Source organism: Camelina sativa, chromosome 14 (genome assembly GCF_000633955.1).
Source record: "Camelina sativa cultivar DH55 chromosome 14, Cs, whole genome shotgun sequence".
Taxonomy (NCBI): Eukaryota; Viridiplantae; Streptophyta; class Magnoliopsida; order Brassicales; family Brassicaceae; genus Camelina; species Camelina sativa.
Window position 1 is genome coordinate 14,703,725 of NC_025698.1, and position 15,757 is coordinate 14,719,481.

The 15,757-nt window shown below is 32.4% G+C and overlaps 3 protein-coding genes across 6 annotated transcripts in view; 1 reads left to right on the forward strand and 2 right to left on the reverse strand.

Annotated features, from left to right (window-relative positions):
* LOC104741505 (26S proteasome non-ATPase regulatory subunit 11 homolog) overlaps positions 1 to 1,409 on the forward strand; it is a 3,190-nt gene extending 1,781 nt beyond the window's left edge. Inside the window, exon 3 of one of the 2 annotated variants that reach the window (XM_010462386.2) lies at positions 382 to 1,409. In XM_010462386.2, the coding sequence (XP_010460688.1) occupies positions 382 to 1,182 (801 nt within the window). In that variant the 3' untranslated portion in view covers positions 1,183 to 1,409. Of the gene's footprint in view, positions 1 to 6 lie in introns of both variants that reach the window. The other variant, XM_010462385.2, reaches the window with a different exon arrangement.
* Positions 2,127 to 3,058, reverse strand: LOC104741506 (dof zinc finger protein DOF1.5). Its single transcript, XM_010462388.2, has one exon. The coding sequence runs from the start codon at positions 2,948 to 2,950 to the stop codon at positions 2,423 to 2,425; it is 528 nt and encodes a 175-aa protein (XP_010460690.1). The 5' UTR covers positions 2,951 to 3,058; the 3' UTR covers positions 2,127 to 2,422.
* LOC104741507 (protein SCAR3-like) overlaps positions 13,484 to 15,757 on the reverse strand; it is a 6,217-nt gene continuing 3,943 nt past the window's right edge. Inside the window, exons 7-10 of one of the 3 annotated variants that reach the window (XM_010462389.1) lie at positions 14,306 to 15,749; positions 14,119 to 14,211; positions 13,901 to 14,017; positions 13,484 to 13,770 (exon numbers count right to left, since the gene is read on the reverse strand). In XM_010462389.1, coding sequence (XP_010460691.1) covers positions 13,720 to 13,770; positions 13,901 to 14,017; positions 14,119 to 14,211; positions 14,306 to 15,749 — 1,705 coding nt within the window. In that variant the 3' untranslated portion in view covers positions 13,484 to 13,719. The remainder of the gene's footprint in view (positions 13,771 to 13,900; positions 14,018 to 14,118; positions 14,212 to 14,305; positions 15,750 to 15,757) is intronic. The other 2 variants (XM_010462390.1, XM_019236426.1) reach the window with 2 other exon arrangements.

Here is a 15,757-nt window from a genome sequence, read left to right on the forward strand (position 1 = left end):
TACCAGGTTTTAGAAGACCCTTCTTCATCTCCTGAGGCTATAAGGATCAAGGAGCAAGCGATTACAAACCTCTGCGATCGACTGACTGAGGAGAAGAGAGGTGAGGATCTCCGGAAACTGTTGACCAAGTTGAGGCCTTTCTTTTCGCTAATCCCCAAGGCGAAAACCGCTAAAATCGTCAGAGGAATCATTGATGCTGTGGCAAAGATACCCGGAACAACTGATCTCCAGATCACTCTTTGCAAAGAAATGGTGGAATGGACCCGTGCTGAGAAGCGTACTTTCCTCAGGCAGCGAGTAGAGGCTAGGCTTGCTGCTCTTTTGATGGAGAACAAGGAGTATGTTGAAGCTTTGGCGCTGTTGAGTACTTTGGTTAAAGAGGTTAGGAGATTAGATGATAAGCTCCTTTTGGTCGACATAGACTTGCTGGAGAGCAAACTTTACTTCTCATTGAGAAACTTACCCAAGGCAAAAGCTGCACTTACCGCAGCTAGGACAGCTGCAAACGCTATATATGTCCCACCGGCTCAACAAGGCACCATTGATCTGCAGAGTGGGATTCTTCACGCTGAAGAGAAGGACTACAAAACCGGATACAGCTACTTCTTTGAAGCCTTTGAGTCCTTCAACGCTCTCGGAGATCCAAGAGCGGTTTTCAGTCTGAAGTACATGTTACTGTGCAAGATCATGGTTAGCCAAGCTGATGATGTTGCAGGAATAATCTCCTCAAAGGCTGGACTCCAGTACGTTGGCCCTGACCTGGATGCCATGAAAGCAGTCGCTGATGCTCACTCAAAGAGGTCCTTGAAATTGTTTGAGAACGCACTCCGTGACTACAAAGCACAGCTTGAAGATGACCCAATTGTCCACAGGCATCTCTCTTCGCTCTATGACACGCTTCTGGAGCAAAATCTTTGTCGTTTGATCGAGCCTTTCTCAAGAGTTGAGATTGCTCACATTGCTGAGCTGATTGGATTGCCACTCGACCATGTGGAGAAGAAGCTATCTCAGATGATTCTTGACAAGAAATTTGCAGGTACATTGGATCAAGGAGCTGGATGCCTCATCATATTCGAAGATCCAAAAGCAGATGCGATCTACTCGGCTACTCTCGACACCATTGCAAACATGGGGAAGGTCGTTGACAGCCTTTATGTCCGGTCTGCCAAAATCATGTCCTGAGTGAGTGAGTTTGTCGTCGGTCTTTTCTTTCTCTCCCTCTTTTTTTCGGTTTTAGATATCGTTTGGACCCAAAGAAACTGATGCTTCTCAATGGAGAAAGTTTAAACTGTATGGATTGTTGCCCATTGCTCGTTTCGCTTATGATCTTATTATGTCATGGTTTCTCTTACTTTTGTTCTAGTCCTTGAAAATGTAGGATTTGTTATCATCTGGTTGTTTGCAGTTTCTTTCTCTATTAGCCTCACAAGTCAACTTTGTGTTCTCGTTTTCCAAAACCTTTACCTCATAACTCATTGATTATTCTGAGCTTCGTCCAGCATTTATAAATTCTGACCAACCCAGAACTCAATTCACAGGGCCCACAATTTCTTTTCCCAACTCAGGACATGACTTGCACACAAGTCTTGATTTTGTTGTCTCTTCTGTCGTATTCTTTTATGTGATTGCATGATCACAGTAGCTTCTCTGTAGCATTCACCTGATTCTACTCAAGTCAGTTTCTCGAAAATTAAGTTAAAACAAATTCTGTTTACAAATACTACTAAGTCTATAATAATACATCCGACGGATTAGTAGGATTCTTTGGAAAGATCTTTACTTGTTTGTGTTTATTGGTCTAACTGGAAAACAGCATTTTAGATTGTCCCAATTTATTTCAATTTTTTGTCTTCATTAACACAGTAAAAACCTTATTTCTATATTTGTAGGTGTCCTCATTAGTGTGATTGTCAGTTTATAGCTGAAAAGTGAAAACTTAAATGTCCAATTGAATGAGGTTTCTTGGTTTAAAGTTATACTCCATAATCATTTAACTAACTTTACGTACACTTTAACGACGCAACGCTACAAACATCAGGACAAGTAAATTGTTACAGGTTAATGGGATTGAGCAATAATACTAACTAAAAAAGTATTAAACGTATTTAATGGTCAACGTCACCGTCTTTGTTTTTAGAAGAAAAATATGAAATCCCACGAGCTTCAATTTACAACTAGAAATTTTGAAACAAGAGCGACAGCTGTTTAGAGAGAAGCAAGTATTAAAAAAACCTACTAATTAATTTAATTAAGAAAGTTAATTTTAATTGCTAGCCTGTACGTACTACGTATCCAGTAAATCAAAAGCAAAGCAAATTTAACCACGTTCTTTCTTTTTACGGGTTAAATATAGAAAAAAACCACCCAAACCAAAACCCAAACCCGAACCCGAAAACAAGACAAATAAAAATGTAAAAAATAGTTAACAAGATTGACCATCCGTGTAACAACGGAGTCTCTTCACCGGATAATCATGCCGGAAACCACCGTGTGACGCCGTGGCGGCTCTCCACTCTTCCACTAGCAAAGCGTCTAGCTCGACCTGATCAACAGCTCCAGTCGCAGCTCCTAGCAACTCGGCGAATCCACCGACACGTCCGGGAGGTTTGGATTTCCGACGACCGGCTCCGACGGGAACATTCCGTAGAGCTCCACCGGCGGTCCAGTAACGCTGACAGCCTTTGCAGAAGTGTCTTGGTTGGTTAACGTTGTAGTTATTGAAGTAACAGAACTTAGTCTCCATGCTCTTACATCTAGGACATGGTATGATCTTGTCTGGACGCTTCTCAGCCGTCAGATCCGACGAAGATGATCTAACGGAGGTTGTAGGTTGTGTCTCTGGCTGCACTTGTTGCTGCTGCTCTTCTTTTTTAATCGTCTGTGTGATGTTGGCACTGAATGTTATGGTTTTGCCGAAGAGTTTTATCCCTTGAGAGTCTTGGGTCGCCATTAAAATGAGAGAGAGTAAGGGAGAGAGAAGAGAGAGTTGTGATTTAAGTTTCTTGCAGTGATGAAAGAGAGAAGAAGAGACGTTTATAAGAAGAAGATTTCAATCTTTTTTGTAAAAAGATTTGTATGAAAATGAAAACATTATTATATGTTTTTCGTAGGAAAGGAGAGAAAAGCAATAGTGTTAGTAGGGAGAATATAAAAATATTATGAAAGAATATGTTAGGCGCATTTACTGCTTATTGCATTCAAGGAAATATCGATCCATATATCAGCTGACAAAATGTGTTGTATTCTTTTGCTTTTTCACCATAATGTGTATATTTTCAAACTTTTTCAGTACAGTCTTCATAGTCTTTCCGTATATTTTATAAAAGGTATTTTGGAATAGTGATGTTTTAACACTTTTATTTATTAATATGATTTTTATCAAAATTTATGTGAATTATATTTGGTTTTGAATTTACTCCCTTTGCTAATACTATTTCTAAGTGATCACTACTAATAAATGATGTTGTTTAGTTGTTAGTTAAACTTGCAAAAGTTCAAAACATCTTTAGAAGCTTTAATTCGCAAAACAGATGCAGAGAATGAGCTTTATTTCGTTGCATCAAACGAGTTAAAGCTTTGGTACAATAGCAGCGAACAAGCAATATAGAAATACAAAACAATAACTAAACACAGCCAAAAACTACTATAATTAATTCACAAGCTACCTAAATATTTATTTATATAACTAACTGATTCACAAAATGTATATGGTTTGATATTAATTATTGAATATTTTAAAATTTATACTTTTGTGCGACAACGTGATTTGAAGGGGTATTTTCTGAATTGGGGTTGTGTCACAGAAACAAAACAAATATCACATTCAAAACCTAATTATGTTATCTATATGATATACTATTTATCCTTTTAAAATTCGCAACAGCATCATCTATTTCTTCTTATTTTCATCATTGACTAACATTTTTGGAATTATAAATATTTGGAAGTATGAGTCGAGATAGCAACTTGAGTAGCGACTTCTCACTTCTGCTTTACCGCTCGGGTGTAAGGGGTTCGACCTCAATGCTTCAATATGAGATTAAAATGTAAGGTTTAGAATATAGACCGAGAAAATTGTATTAAAATCTCAACAAATATAATGAATATAAGAAATTAGGAAAAAACCTTATGCGATTGAAAAGATAATGTAAGTGAGAAGGATTTGGATTTGGACAAAGCCGCCAAAGAGAAAGAGCGGTTGTTGTGTTGGTGTAGAAAAGGAGAAGAGATGAATAGCAGCCTGAATGACTAGAGGGGATCAGCTTTCAATTCAAGTCACACATCATCTTTTTTTGGCCTCCCTTTTTTCCAAGTCATCCTTCCATTTTCTTCACTTATTTATTTCTTTCTTTCATTGTGTATTGTATAGAAAAATAAATTTCATTAGGAAAAATTTAGTTTCTTCTTTTGCTTAGTATTATAATTAGAGAGTTTCTTTGGATAAAATAATAAAACTGAAATTTAATCGAGAATTTCTCTTCTTTTTTTTTTATTGTGAACTTGTGAATAAATGAAATTGGGTTTTCAATCCGGAAGAGTTTAACTTATAATAATAGTATATGCAAATATAGTTCTAGCTGCACTAACAAGATTATGTTAAACTAAAATGGAACATCTATCCCTTTTTGCATGTCATGGTCCGTGGATAGTGGTAAAATTGGACTAATAATTTGTGCAATTTTGCTTGATCATCTAGTAGAACGGTTGAGTGGATATTGCCTTGGAAAAAAAATCAAATAAAGTTAAGCAAAGCATGTTTCTTTAAATATTTTATTTAAATTAACATAATTCACGTACGTTATTAAACTCTAAAGCATGTTAAAGATGAGAGAAAGGGAAAAAAAAAGAAGAGGAAAAGAAAAAGGAAAAGGAAAGCACTAATCGATGTTCATGTTTCTCTTTATTTTTTTCTCAAGTTCGTGCTTTTTTTATACTATATGTTTTTTCTCATTGGTAACTTTATACTATATAGTCGCAAAAGAACAACTTTTAAGTACTTTTAAAAGAGATCGACTTTTTAGTTAAAATATATAGATGAAAGATAAATTTAATTGACATTGCAAAAAGGAAATATAAATGTGCGTATATATTTTACGTCGAAGAAGAATTTCATCCATTGAACTATTTTTGCAAACTATGCATATAAAGATAATATTCTGATTTTAAACAATTGTATCCATATTCCTCTAAAGGTGACTAGATTTAGTTTATAGCCAAATCGAAGTATTAAAGAGAATTAATAAAGTATGTTTTCTATTTACATAGAATACATTTTTTTTCTAGTGATACAACTGTTTTAATTTGATCAAATTTTCTCTAATCATGTTGTACACGTATAAATATTATACGGTTTGTGTATTGGCAATGTGTTATTATTTATTAACTTATTATATACTAGATTAGGATCAGATGTCCGAGTTTAGAGTTTTTAAAATTAAAATAAATTTAACAAAGAATATAAAATAAGTATTTTTAGTAAATAAAAACTATACATAGAAGCAAATATATACCCCGGGGTATCCAATGTGATATCTATATTAACATTTTTGAAGTACATTTTGTGTTATGCCCTTTTAGTTTTGTTTATTAAAAAGTTATTTACAACATTAACCCCTAAAAAAATTCCAAAACTAACATTACTCCAGATTTTGTTTCATAAATATTTTACATTTTATTCCAATTAAAAAAATAACAGCAACCAATATGAGATAGAAACTATCAGATATTTAACCATACATTATGTTGTGTTTTGAAGATATTCTATATCTGAATCCTTCTTATACAAAGAAAACAACAATTTGATTCTCATTTTGTTTTCCAAAACCTGTAAGCTTTGATTCTTAACTTAAGAAAAAATTTGATTGACATTTATTTAAATATTTTAATTAACATATATAAACTTAATAAAAAATTTAATTATTACGAATATGTAAAATTAAAAAAGTCTAAAATACTATATAATGTGGTTATATAGTAGATGAGTTATAAAAAAGACATGTTGGAATTAATAAAATATTATTAAATTTGTGTTAATACGGGTTAAATCCTCATTTAATTATTTATCAACACTAACAATATTAGAGTATTTGACATAAAATCAAGTTGATTTTACTAAGATTTTATAAAATAATTAATTCATTATGAAAAATGTGACTTGATCACAGTGTATAAATTACTGATTATGTATTTAGATCCCTTATTTTTTGTTGTAATAATTAAAAATCAAAATAGAATCTCAAACACTAAACAAAACAAACTAAATAACAAACAAATGGTCATGAAGTGTATTGCAGGTTAAAAAATAATAAAAATATTTAGCCGCACAACAACCGGAAAATTTAGTTATTCCTATATTTACAAAACATCCAATATTTAACAAATAGATACAATATAAAATATAAATTATAAATTATAATAAAAATTATATGTCTGCGGTGTACCGCAGGTTAAAATCTAGTTTGATGTAAAAAGTGCGACTATGCGGTTGAGACTACTAATCATATTTTTTTTTGAATGCCCTCACTCTTGTGAAGAAAACCATAGCAGAGAATGTCAAGCTCGTGAAAGATACGTGCGGCTCAGTTCCTGAGAAGAGTGGAAAGACCTACCAGCATCACCTTGCCACGATCGCTGTCAATGCATCCAGAGGCAAGCAGAAACTGAAAGACGTTAAGTGGTCTTCAAAGATGGACAGTTTCAACAACAAAGACGCCACCATCTTCCGATACCTTACCAAAACCTTCGGAGCAATTCGTAAATCGGGAAACATAATAGCTCTGAACACCAAACACCAACTAAAGAGGATAAAGGGAGAGAAGGAAGGGGAGATAGTTGAGGAAAACCATTTCACCGAAACCATCCATCAAAATGTTCATGATTGGGAGAATAACTAAAGAAGAAGAAGAAGAAGGTGGGTTAAGTTTAGTGTGGAGAGTTTAAGGAATGTATTAGTTTTAAGGGATGTAGTAGTTGTAATGTCTAATGTAGTAGTTTAATTAATGTCTAAGAGTTTGAGTTAAATTTAATGGAGTTGAAAGCTTTTAAAGACAAACTTTTAGTTTTGGCATTATTAATTAATCAACTTAAATCACACCAAAATCTGACTAACCATTGAATCAGTATCTTCGTTTAACGCCAAATCATATAACTTTGTGTTGTATTCTTAAACAATGATCGATCGTTGTAAAATCGACAGAAGACTGAAATCGATAATGGAAAAAAACATATTATAGACTATGGAAAGAGATCGATGAACCGGTTCGGTTTATTAATGTCAACATTGATTGTAGTGCAAAATATCCTAATTTGGGATTCGAGATAAGAAGAAGAAAGAAGAGTGGGGAAGGGGAACTTCACCAATGGCTTTCTCCTTATCCACTTCCACTGTAGCTTTGACTTCTTCGCGTTTATGGAATCCTTCTTCCAATGGCAAAAATCAGCGTCGCTCTCTCAGACTCTGTGTATGGTTCAATGAGATGGAGTCAGTGTGCTCTTCTCAGTTTCTCTCCACTGCTCGCTGAGTTTAACTCGCTGGAGTCCTTCCCACTATTTTCCATCTCTTGCATTCCGCGTGCGTAGGCGGATTGTCTTGCCCGTGTTTCGTGTTCTCTTATCTCTCAAGTTTTTTTTGTAAACTCCTTCCCTCCGCCTTGGGCAACTAACCGAGGAATTTCCTTTTAATTTATTGTTTGGTTGAAAAAAAAAGTAAATAGATACACTTTTAGTTAAAGAAATCGTTGTAGATGAGTTCAAAGTTATTAAAATTAAATTGAATTTAAAAAATAATATATATTTAATTCTTTTCGTAAGTTAAAACAATGTATTAAAGTAAAGAGATAAACTTTTAGTTATAGAAAATAATTGTTTTTTTTTGCTATAATACACTAATTTATATCTATTTACAAATTTACTATCTACATTACCATTAATAGTGTATTTGTACATACAAATATATTTTACTGTTAAAATATACTCTTTAGTTTTTACTACTACCAACAAATTGTCTTTATAAACACATTAAATAATCTATTATATATCTCTTCACTTTAACATTTTTATAGTTACAAAATTGCATACGTTAATCTTACATAATCCTAACTTATATATTACAATAGCAGTCTTCTTGAATAAATTATTTGATTGGTGAAAAAAATATGAGACGATCTATTTTTTTTTTAACCTCAACAATCTCTTTCTTTATGAAAAGGTGAGTATTTACATTTTTTTAGAAACAGTAATTAATTGTATAATTAATTAGATAAAATAATATAATTTCTTTATAGTTTTAGATAAAATTAGGTTTTCTTTTTTTTTTTCTTTTGAATTTTTACATTTTTATTTTTTTAAAATTTAATAAATCTGGAATTAACATGTGTCAACATCTGAATGATATAATTAACACGCGTCACGATTTTGTTAATGAGTAATTTTGAAAATCAAACTTTATATAATAAAATAAAATACTTCCTCGCTCGAATTGGGATCACATGTTCGAATATAGAGTTCTAATACATATTTTACATTGCGTGATAGATTTGCGGGAAAATTCCTAAAAAAAACGCCAACTAGTTAATATTTGCTAGAAAAAAACATGAACTTTTTTCATTGCTAAAAAAATACGCAGACTATTTTTTAGTTGATAAAAAATACACGAACTACTATTTTTTTCCAATTTATCCTCATCTCCGTTACGACCATTAACGGCATTGTGACGGCGTTACTATTTTTAAAGCAAATTCCAGAAAAAAAAACACAAACTATTTATTGTGGCCAGAAAAATTCATGAACTTTTTTTTCTTTGCCTAAAAAATACGTAATATTCAATTTCATATTTTTCCATTAATAATGTTAAAAATCATAACTCATAATTTTCTCTGCTCTCTTGAACTTCATACAAGTTTTTACTACTATTTATGATAACTAAATTCAAGAACAAAAATACAAAACTAGATTAATCGATTTCCATATTTCTCAATTAGTGTTGTTTTTTGGATTTATACCGACTTTACAAATTTTGAAACTTCATAAACACTTAAACTCTAAAATTTCATGAGATCTCCACATTTGTAAACCTTTGTATACCTTTCATAAAATATTCATCTCCTTAGTTTAGTACCTTTTATGATGCTTATAGCCAGTGTAAATCATCAAATGGCCTGGTGTAGGCAAACTTGATCGAGATCGTAGAGGGACATCAACTCCTGCAACCTAACCAGATTTACCATTTTTTAATGCAAAAATAATACTAATTGAGAAATTTGGAAATTCGATTAATCTAATTGTATATTTTTGTTCTTAAATTCAATTATCCTAAATAGTAGTGAAAACTTGTATGAAGTTCAAGAGAGCAGAGAATATTATGAGTTATGATCTCTAACATTTGTTAATAGAAAATTATGTATTTTCAAAAAAAAAAAAAAGTTCATGTATTTTTTTGGCAAAATTAAATAGTTTGTGTTTTTTCTTCTGGAATGTTTTTCAAAAATAGTAACACCGTCATAATGTCGTTAACGGTCGTAACGGAGACGAAGAGAAAATGGAAAAAAATAATAATTTGTGTATTTTTTATCAACTAAAAAATAGTCTGCGTATTTTTCTGGCAACGAAAAAAAATCATGTTTTTTCTGGCAAATATTAAATAGTTGGTGTTTTTTTTTGGAATTTTCCTATAGATTTGCTAAAGAATGTATTATACAAAACAAAGGAAGTTTATATATATATATATATATATATATATATACACATGTAATTAGTTGTACCTTGTAAAGGTGGATTATCTTTTCTTAGGCCATTTTTTTTCTTTCTTCTTTCTTTAGGGTTTCAATGGATTTGGTGACTAACTTTTGTTGGTTGCCCATTTTTTTTTCTTTTCTCCTTTCAAATCTTAAACTTTTCAGTATGTGCTTCTTTTGGGTTAGCAAAATTCACTTTATATAAAAAGCACTCTTTACAAAGAAAAGCAAAATCTTTTATATGGGGTTTGTTCTTTAATCCTATCTTTAATAAAGTGATTTTAAATTAATTAGACGAATAAAGGAAATCAATTAGAGAAATATTTTTTTCTCTTTAATGTCTATTATAGAGATATGACTCGTACTTTATTGATCTTATATAGAATAAATTTTCGATTTGTATTTGAACTTGTCGGATTATGCTCTATAGCTCATACATATTTCAAACTAATTAGAGAGCATCGACTAGGACATATAGTCTAGTACTTTATATTAACATCGTAGGTGTATCACTATCCGAATTCTAATTTTGAACTCGTATAACGTAGTCCAGATCAAATACAAAGATAAAGAATAAAATTCAATTTAGTTTGTTTTCATGGTTGTGCATAAAATGTAAAAAAATTAGCTCTATAAACGTATGCGTTAGCTATAATTAGAAATACACATTTGATATTAACAACAAGGTTCTTTCCGAGGGTTACAACTTCCAATAGTAATGGTTATAGACAGTAAAAAGGAGACATATCCATAAAATTAATAAAGCCAATGATGTTTGATTATTGCTAGATAAAGTGGGATGAATTTATAAATAAACTTTATACGTGTTTAATGTCGTTGGGAAAAAAGGGGCACTCTTTCCTTGAGGGTACATGCTTTGGAAATCTTTACTTTCGATTTAGAATTACAACTTAAAGAGGAAAGAAAAAGAATTGAGGATAATCAATTAAAATTATCGAACAAATGAACACAGTCCAAAGTAGGAATTGGCATGTGAAGGTTATTTTGAATTCTGAAAAAAAACCATTACCTGATTTTTAAACTTTTATGGATGATAAAATTTTAGTATTTGTTAGAGCATCTCTATCTAACCATCTCTATTTTTTCCTCCATAAGAGGTGAGTTTTACTTAAGGGCATCTCCAACTCATTTCTTTAATTTTTACTCCATTTTGGTGTAACTTTATTTTACAGATGGTTTTCCTCCAATCTATTTCTCTATTTTTTACTCCAAAAAAGAATATTCTAAGAATATTTTTTTTTCTATCTTATTATTAATTTATATAATGATCCTTTATTTATTAAAATTACAAATTTGACCCAATTTTTTTTTTAGCAAAAAAATAAATTAGCATATTATTTCTATTTAAAATTTATTATTAAACAACAATACATTACACAACATTCATTAATTATTAAGATAAACATATGAAATATTTTTTGTTTATGCATCCATAGAGTGTTTTTCCCACAAATAATCAATTATTAGTCTTTGTTGTATTAAGTTGTTTTTAATTTTTAGTTTAAGTCATATTATGTATTTTAAATTTTATTATTAATTATGCTATTTTATATCTTCTTTTGTTTGTATTATCTATTTTCTATGTAATATATGCTATTGTTGAATTTTAAAATTATTATTTATAAGTTTAAGCATAAAGTAATAATAATTAACTGTATTTAGATATAAAATCTAAATATGTATAAATTTAAGGGACTGATTTATAAATAAAAAAGTTCAACTGCAAAATGGAGAAATGAATTAAAATTCTCCAAATATAGAAACAAATATAGAGATCTTCATTTTGGAGATGGAAATGAAGCGGGGTTGGAGAAGGTTTTTCTCCAAAATGAAGTTTGGAGGCAGAAATGGAGATGAGTTGGAAATGGTCTAATCCACCTCTATTCTCACCTATAAAATAGAGATTGCTATTTTTTTCCCTATTTATAGAGGAACTCTATTTTTATTTACAAAGGTTCTTCTATAAATAGAAGAAAAAAATAGCAATCTCTATTTTTGAGGTGATAATAGAGGTGCATTGGAGTAAAATTCACTTTTATTATAGAGTTTCTATATTACAGAGAAAACCATTGAAGATGGTCTTAGCCAAATATATATTGATTGTCATTCTGTCATCTCTATATCCAATGGAAATATATATATAAAAAAAAGTAATTATTTTAGTTAAACATCATGTATTGTTTAAAACCTTGGTGTGCTACATTGTTTTGGGATTGAACTCAAGACCTAATGTAGCCATGTAGGATACTAAATTCTTGATCAAATCATTAAACATGCACTTTCAACAACAAGAAAAAAGATGTGTAGACACAATTATGTTGTATGTTTTTATCATCCAGTTGACAATTATAATTTTGTCATCCATACTTGTATAGTCCAAGAAACAACCCCAGATGAAGCAATAATTTTTTATTTACCCCAACAAAACTGTTAGTTCAATTTCCCGTCACATGTCCACAAGCAAATTTCTAAGATTTAATATTCCATATTAATTAATGCGAGAGCGAGACAGACATTAAGAGATACTAATACAGTTCACAGACGAACATAATCTCTATTATTTTAATGTTGTGATTCAAGTGGCAAAATATAAGAAAACAATTAAAGACCACAACATAAGCGAACTTCACGGCTTAGATGTTTTGAGATCTCTCTTTATCTTCTCCGAAGTCTCTTTTACTTGCCAACTCACTTTTTAATGTTTCTTTATAACCATTAATTTTTTTTAAATCTTTTAGTATTTTCTCCCTCAACCTTTTTAAACTGCGATTGCTTCCAGAATCGATAGCAAAGCTGACACAAAACTGATCCTCTACACCATATAGTTCAGATACGAATAAAAATATATGTTTTCTAATGCATTTCAAACAAAAATTATCTATTAACTTCCACTACGTAAAAAAATCGTAGCATATTAGCTTCTTTTGTTTTTTCGTTTCGTGAAGATATATATCACGTACGACAAAATCTACTTATCAACTTACACAATACACACATGAGAGATTCGACAAAATAAGAATTGCTTTTAGAAAAAGATTAAACCTTTTTCGAGGTTGTCCCTCCGCAAGCTAAGGTGTCGTGCATTGAGTAATTAAGAGAAAAGAACTAGAATCTTAATTAAGCAAATATCAGATTTTTGGATAGAATTAGGTGATTGTTAGAAGATGCACCTAGCGTATCCAAGTATCGAGTTCATCTTAGTTTTTATGGTAGGGTCGTCATTGTGGGAACCACGTGTGTCAAGTTGAATCGATGTTATGCTATACTGCTATGGAAGAAATCAAGAATGTAATGAAAGATGATACAACACATCAAGAATCCAATTATACTCTTTTATTTCATGAGAAGAATCGATTATCACTGACTTGTGTTCGAATTTGATGCAAGAAGTCTCCAGTTTTGGTCTCCTTTCCATTAGTCCTTTGTCTATCCTCCCTGACAATATTCTTTAGATGGACCTATGAGAACATATGCTTCTTAATCGTAATTTGGAATATATCGAATAGCCGGAAACGTGAATCCCTATGTTGTTTTGTCATTCGATGTTGCTATTGTGTCGACTTGCTTTGATGGTAATATCAAATTAGTGGCTAGTACATTGTACATAGAAAAAGTAGTCATAGAAAAATGAGTTAACTACCTAATATGATTTTGTGTTTGATGTGTTAATTGCTTATCATCGTTGGTTGAAAAATTGAAATCAAAGGTGAGTTTTTTTTCCTCAAGGTGGATGAGCATAATAGCCTTTACTCTAATTTTTATTCCTTGAACTACTTTATTCTTTTAAAGATACAAGATCAGTAGATCACACGCGACAAAATTTACGTATCATGTACACACCACACATTAGATATGATACAATGAAAAAAATGCATGCAGGACTAGCTTATAACCCTTTTCTGTATTCTATGTCGTTAAGAGATTATATTACAAGATGAACTGGAATCTTTGATCAAAAGGTGTTTTTTTAGGTATCGCTCCATGTATCGCTTTCATCTCCATCTTTGCTAGCTACAGCCTGACAAGAAGAAAAGATAGTGAGTGATAGATAATGTTGTGTTGGATTTAGGACAAAAAGTACTTTAGATTCTGACATCAAGATTAGATTTGCTTTGGATATATATAGATGCAGATATTAGAGGATGGACCTGGCGTATTGAGTTTGCTTTCTCCAAAATAGCGCTGATCTTAGTGTTTATGATAGGGTCAGTTGTTGTGGGTGCCGATGACGTCGTTGTCATGACCACAGGTCTCAGGTTGAATTGCTGTTTATGATTTGAAAGAAATGAACAATGAAGCAAAAGATGATACAAAAAATCAAGAATCAGAACATAACTTTTGCAGATAAAGAATCATTTGCACTCACCTGTGTTCTGATTTGTTGCAAGAAGTCTCCAGTTTCTGTCTCCTTTGCGTTGTCACTTTGTTTCCCCTCCCTGACATTATTCTTCAGATGGACCTATGAGAGAACATATGCTTTTTAAGATTCGTAATTTGAGCTGACCCACACTGCACTAAAGTAGGAAAAAAAGAGGTGCAAATCATCTCCGTACCTTAATTTCTGGTTTAGGAGCAGAAGTCACCATGCTAGGCTGTTCTTTGTTGACTGTAGGCAACGAAATATGCTTCTCAAAGGCGAACCTTAGAGCGTCTTGTAATTGTAGGGGCTGTGTTTTGTCTTCACTTTTGTCTGAAGGTGTCTTTGAAACCATCCATTGCACAGGTGGAAATGGCGGTGGTAAGGGCTCAGCAGGATTTTGGAGGTATGATAGGTTTAGGGCATTAGTACCACTTTCTGATATCATCGCTAGAGGAGAAACTTCAGCATTGTTGTCAACATGCCTAATCTCATGGAAAGAATCATATAGCTCTTGCTCTTTCCTTTCATGGCTGTCACTAGATTCTTCCCACTGCTCAGAATTCGATACGGAGTGATTATCGCTACGATAATCATCGCTATCTGACATGTAAGGAGAGGATCTACAAAACGTGTCATCGTCTGAATAAGAATCAGGAAGGAAAGTAGCAGCCTCTGGAAGCAACTGAAACGAAGAGAATGTATTATAGTTGCTGTCCCCATCTGAAAATTTCAGCTTCAGTCTGGAAGCCTGAAGGGTGTCAGCGGGACTGAGAGATATTTTCATGTGTTGAAGAGGCGGGGACGAAGTACTCCAATCAATAGGAGCTTCATCTCTGAACGGATCCATTAAGGTTTTCTCATTAAAGTCTTGGTCACAAAACCTCATCTTCTCTGTATTCACTTCATCATTCTCTGGAATCGTTGCTGGCACAGTCTTTCTATCAAGGGCAAATGAATCTTTTCTGCGGAAACTATTGGTGAGTAACTTGTGGCTGAGTCCAAAAACTCCGGAAAAAATCTCATCGCACTCTCTTTGGTCTACAACACTCGTGCCTTTGCCATCTGAACAATTTTGATCTTGGGTTCCTGGCGTTGCTAAGCTTGATTTATTCAGAACATTTCTATGTGAAGCATTTTCAACTAGATCGTCTGATTTATCTTTTTCAGCTTCCTTGGTATTGCAATCTGGACTGAAAGAACTTGACACAGCCAAGACTGGAGGTTTCGATGGCTTCAGTCCCAATAAACCCCCATTAGTCCATATTCTAATGGCTTCGATATCACTAGAAGTTTCAGCTTCTGATTCTTGGTTTTCCTGTAGGCCATGATGAATCAAGGGGTTTGATGAATCAGCTAAGCTGTTCTCGAGACCTGGCACATATGTAAATGTGATGCTATCTTCTCCACCAGAATTGTCACGCTTATTATCCTTCTTTGCACAAAGATCATTTTGTTGGAAGCAGTTGACATCTGACCACACCTGTGGGTCTTGGCGATTCCTTTTATCAGATGCATTTTCCAATGATGCATTCTCTTCATTTTTTAAACCGTAGTCCACAAACCCATCTGTTCTACAAAAATCTTTGACACTGTTTGAAGTATGTTCTATTTCTTGCTCACACACTGACTTTTCCAACCTCTCATC

Bases quoted from the DNA above. Each gene is read 5' to 3' on its own strand.
- LOC104741506 (XM_010462388.2), bottom strand. From the start codon at position 2,950: ATGGCGACCCAAGACTCTCAAGGGATAAAACTCTTCGGCAAAACCATA.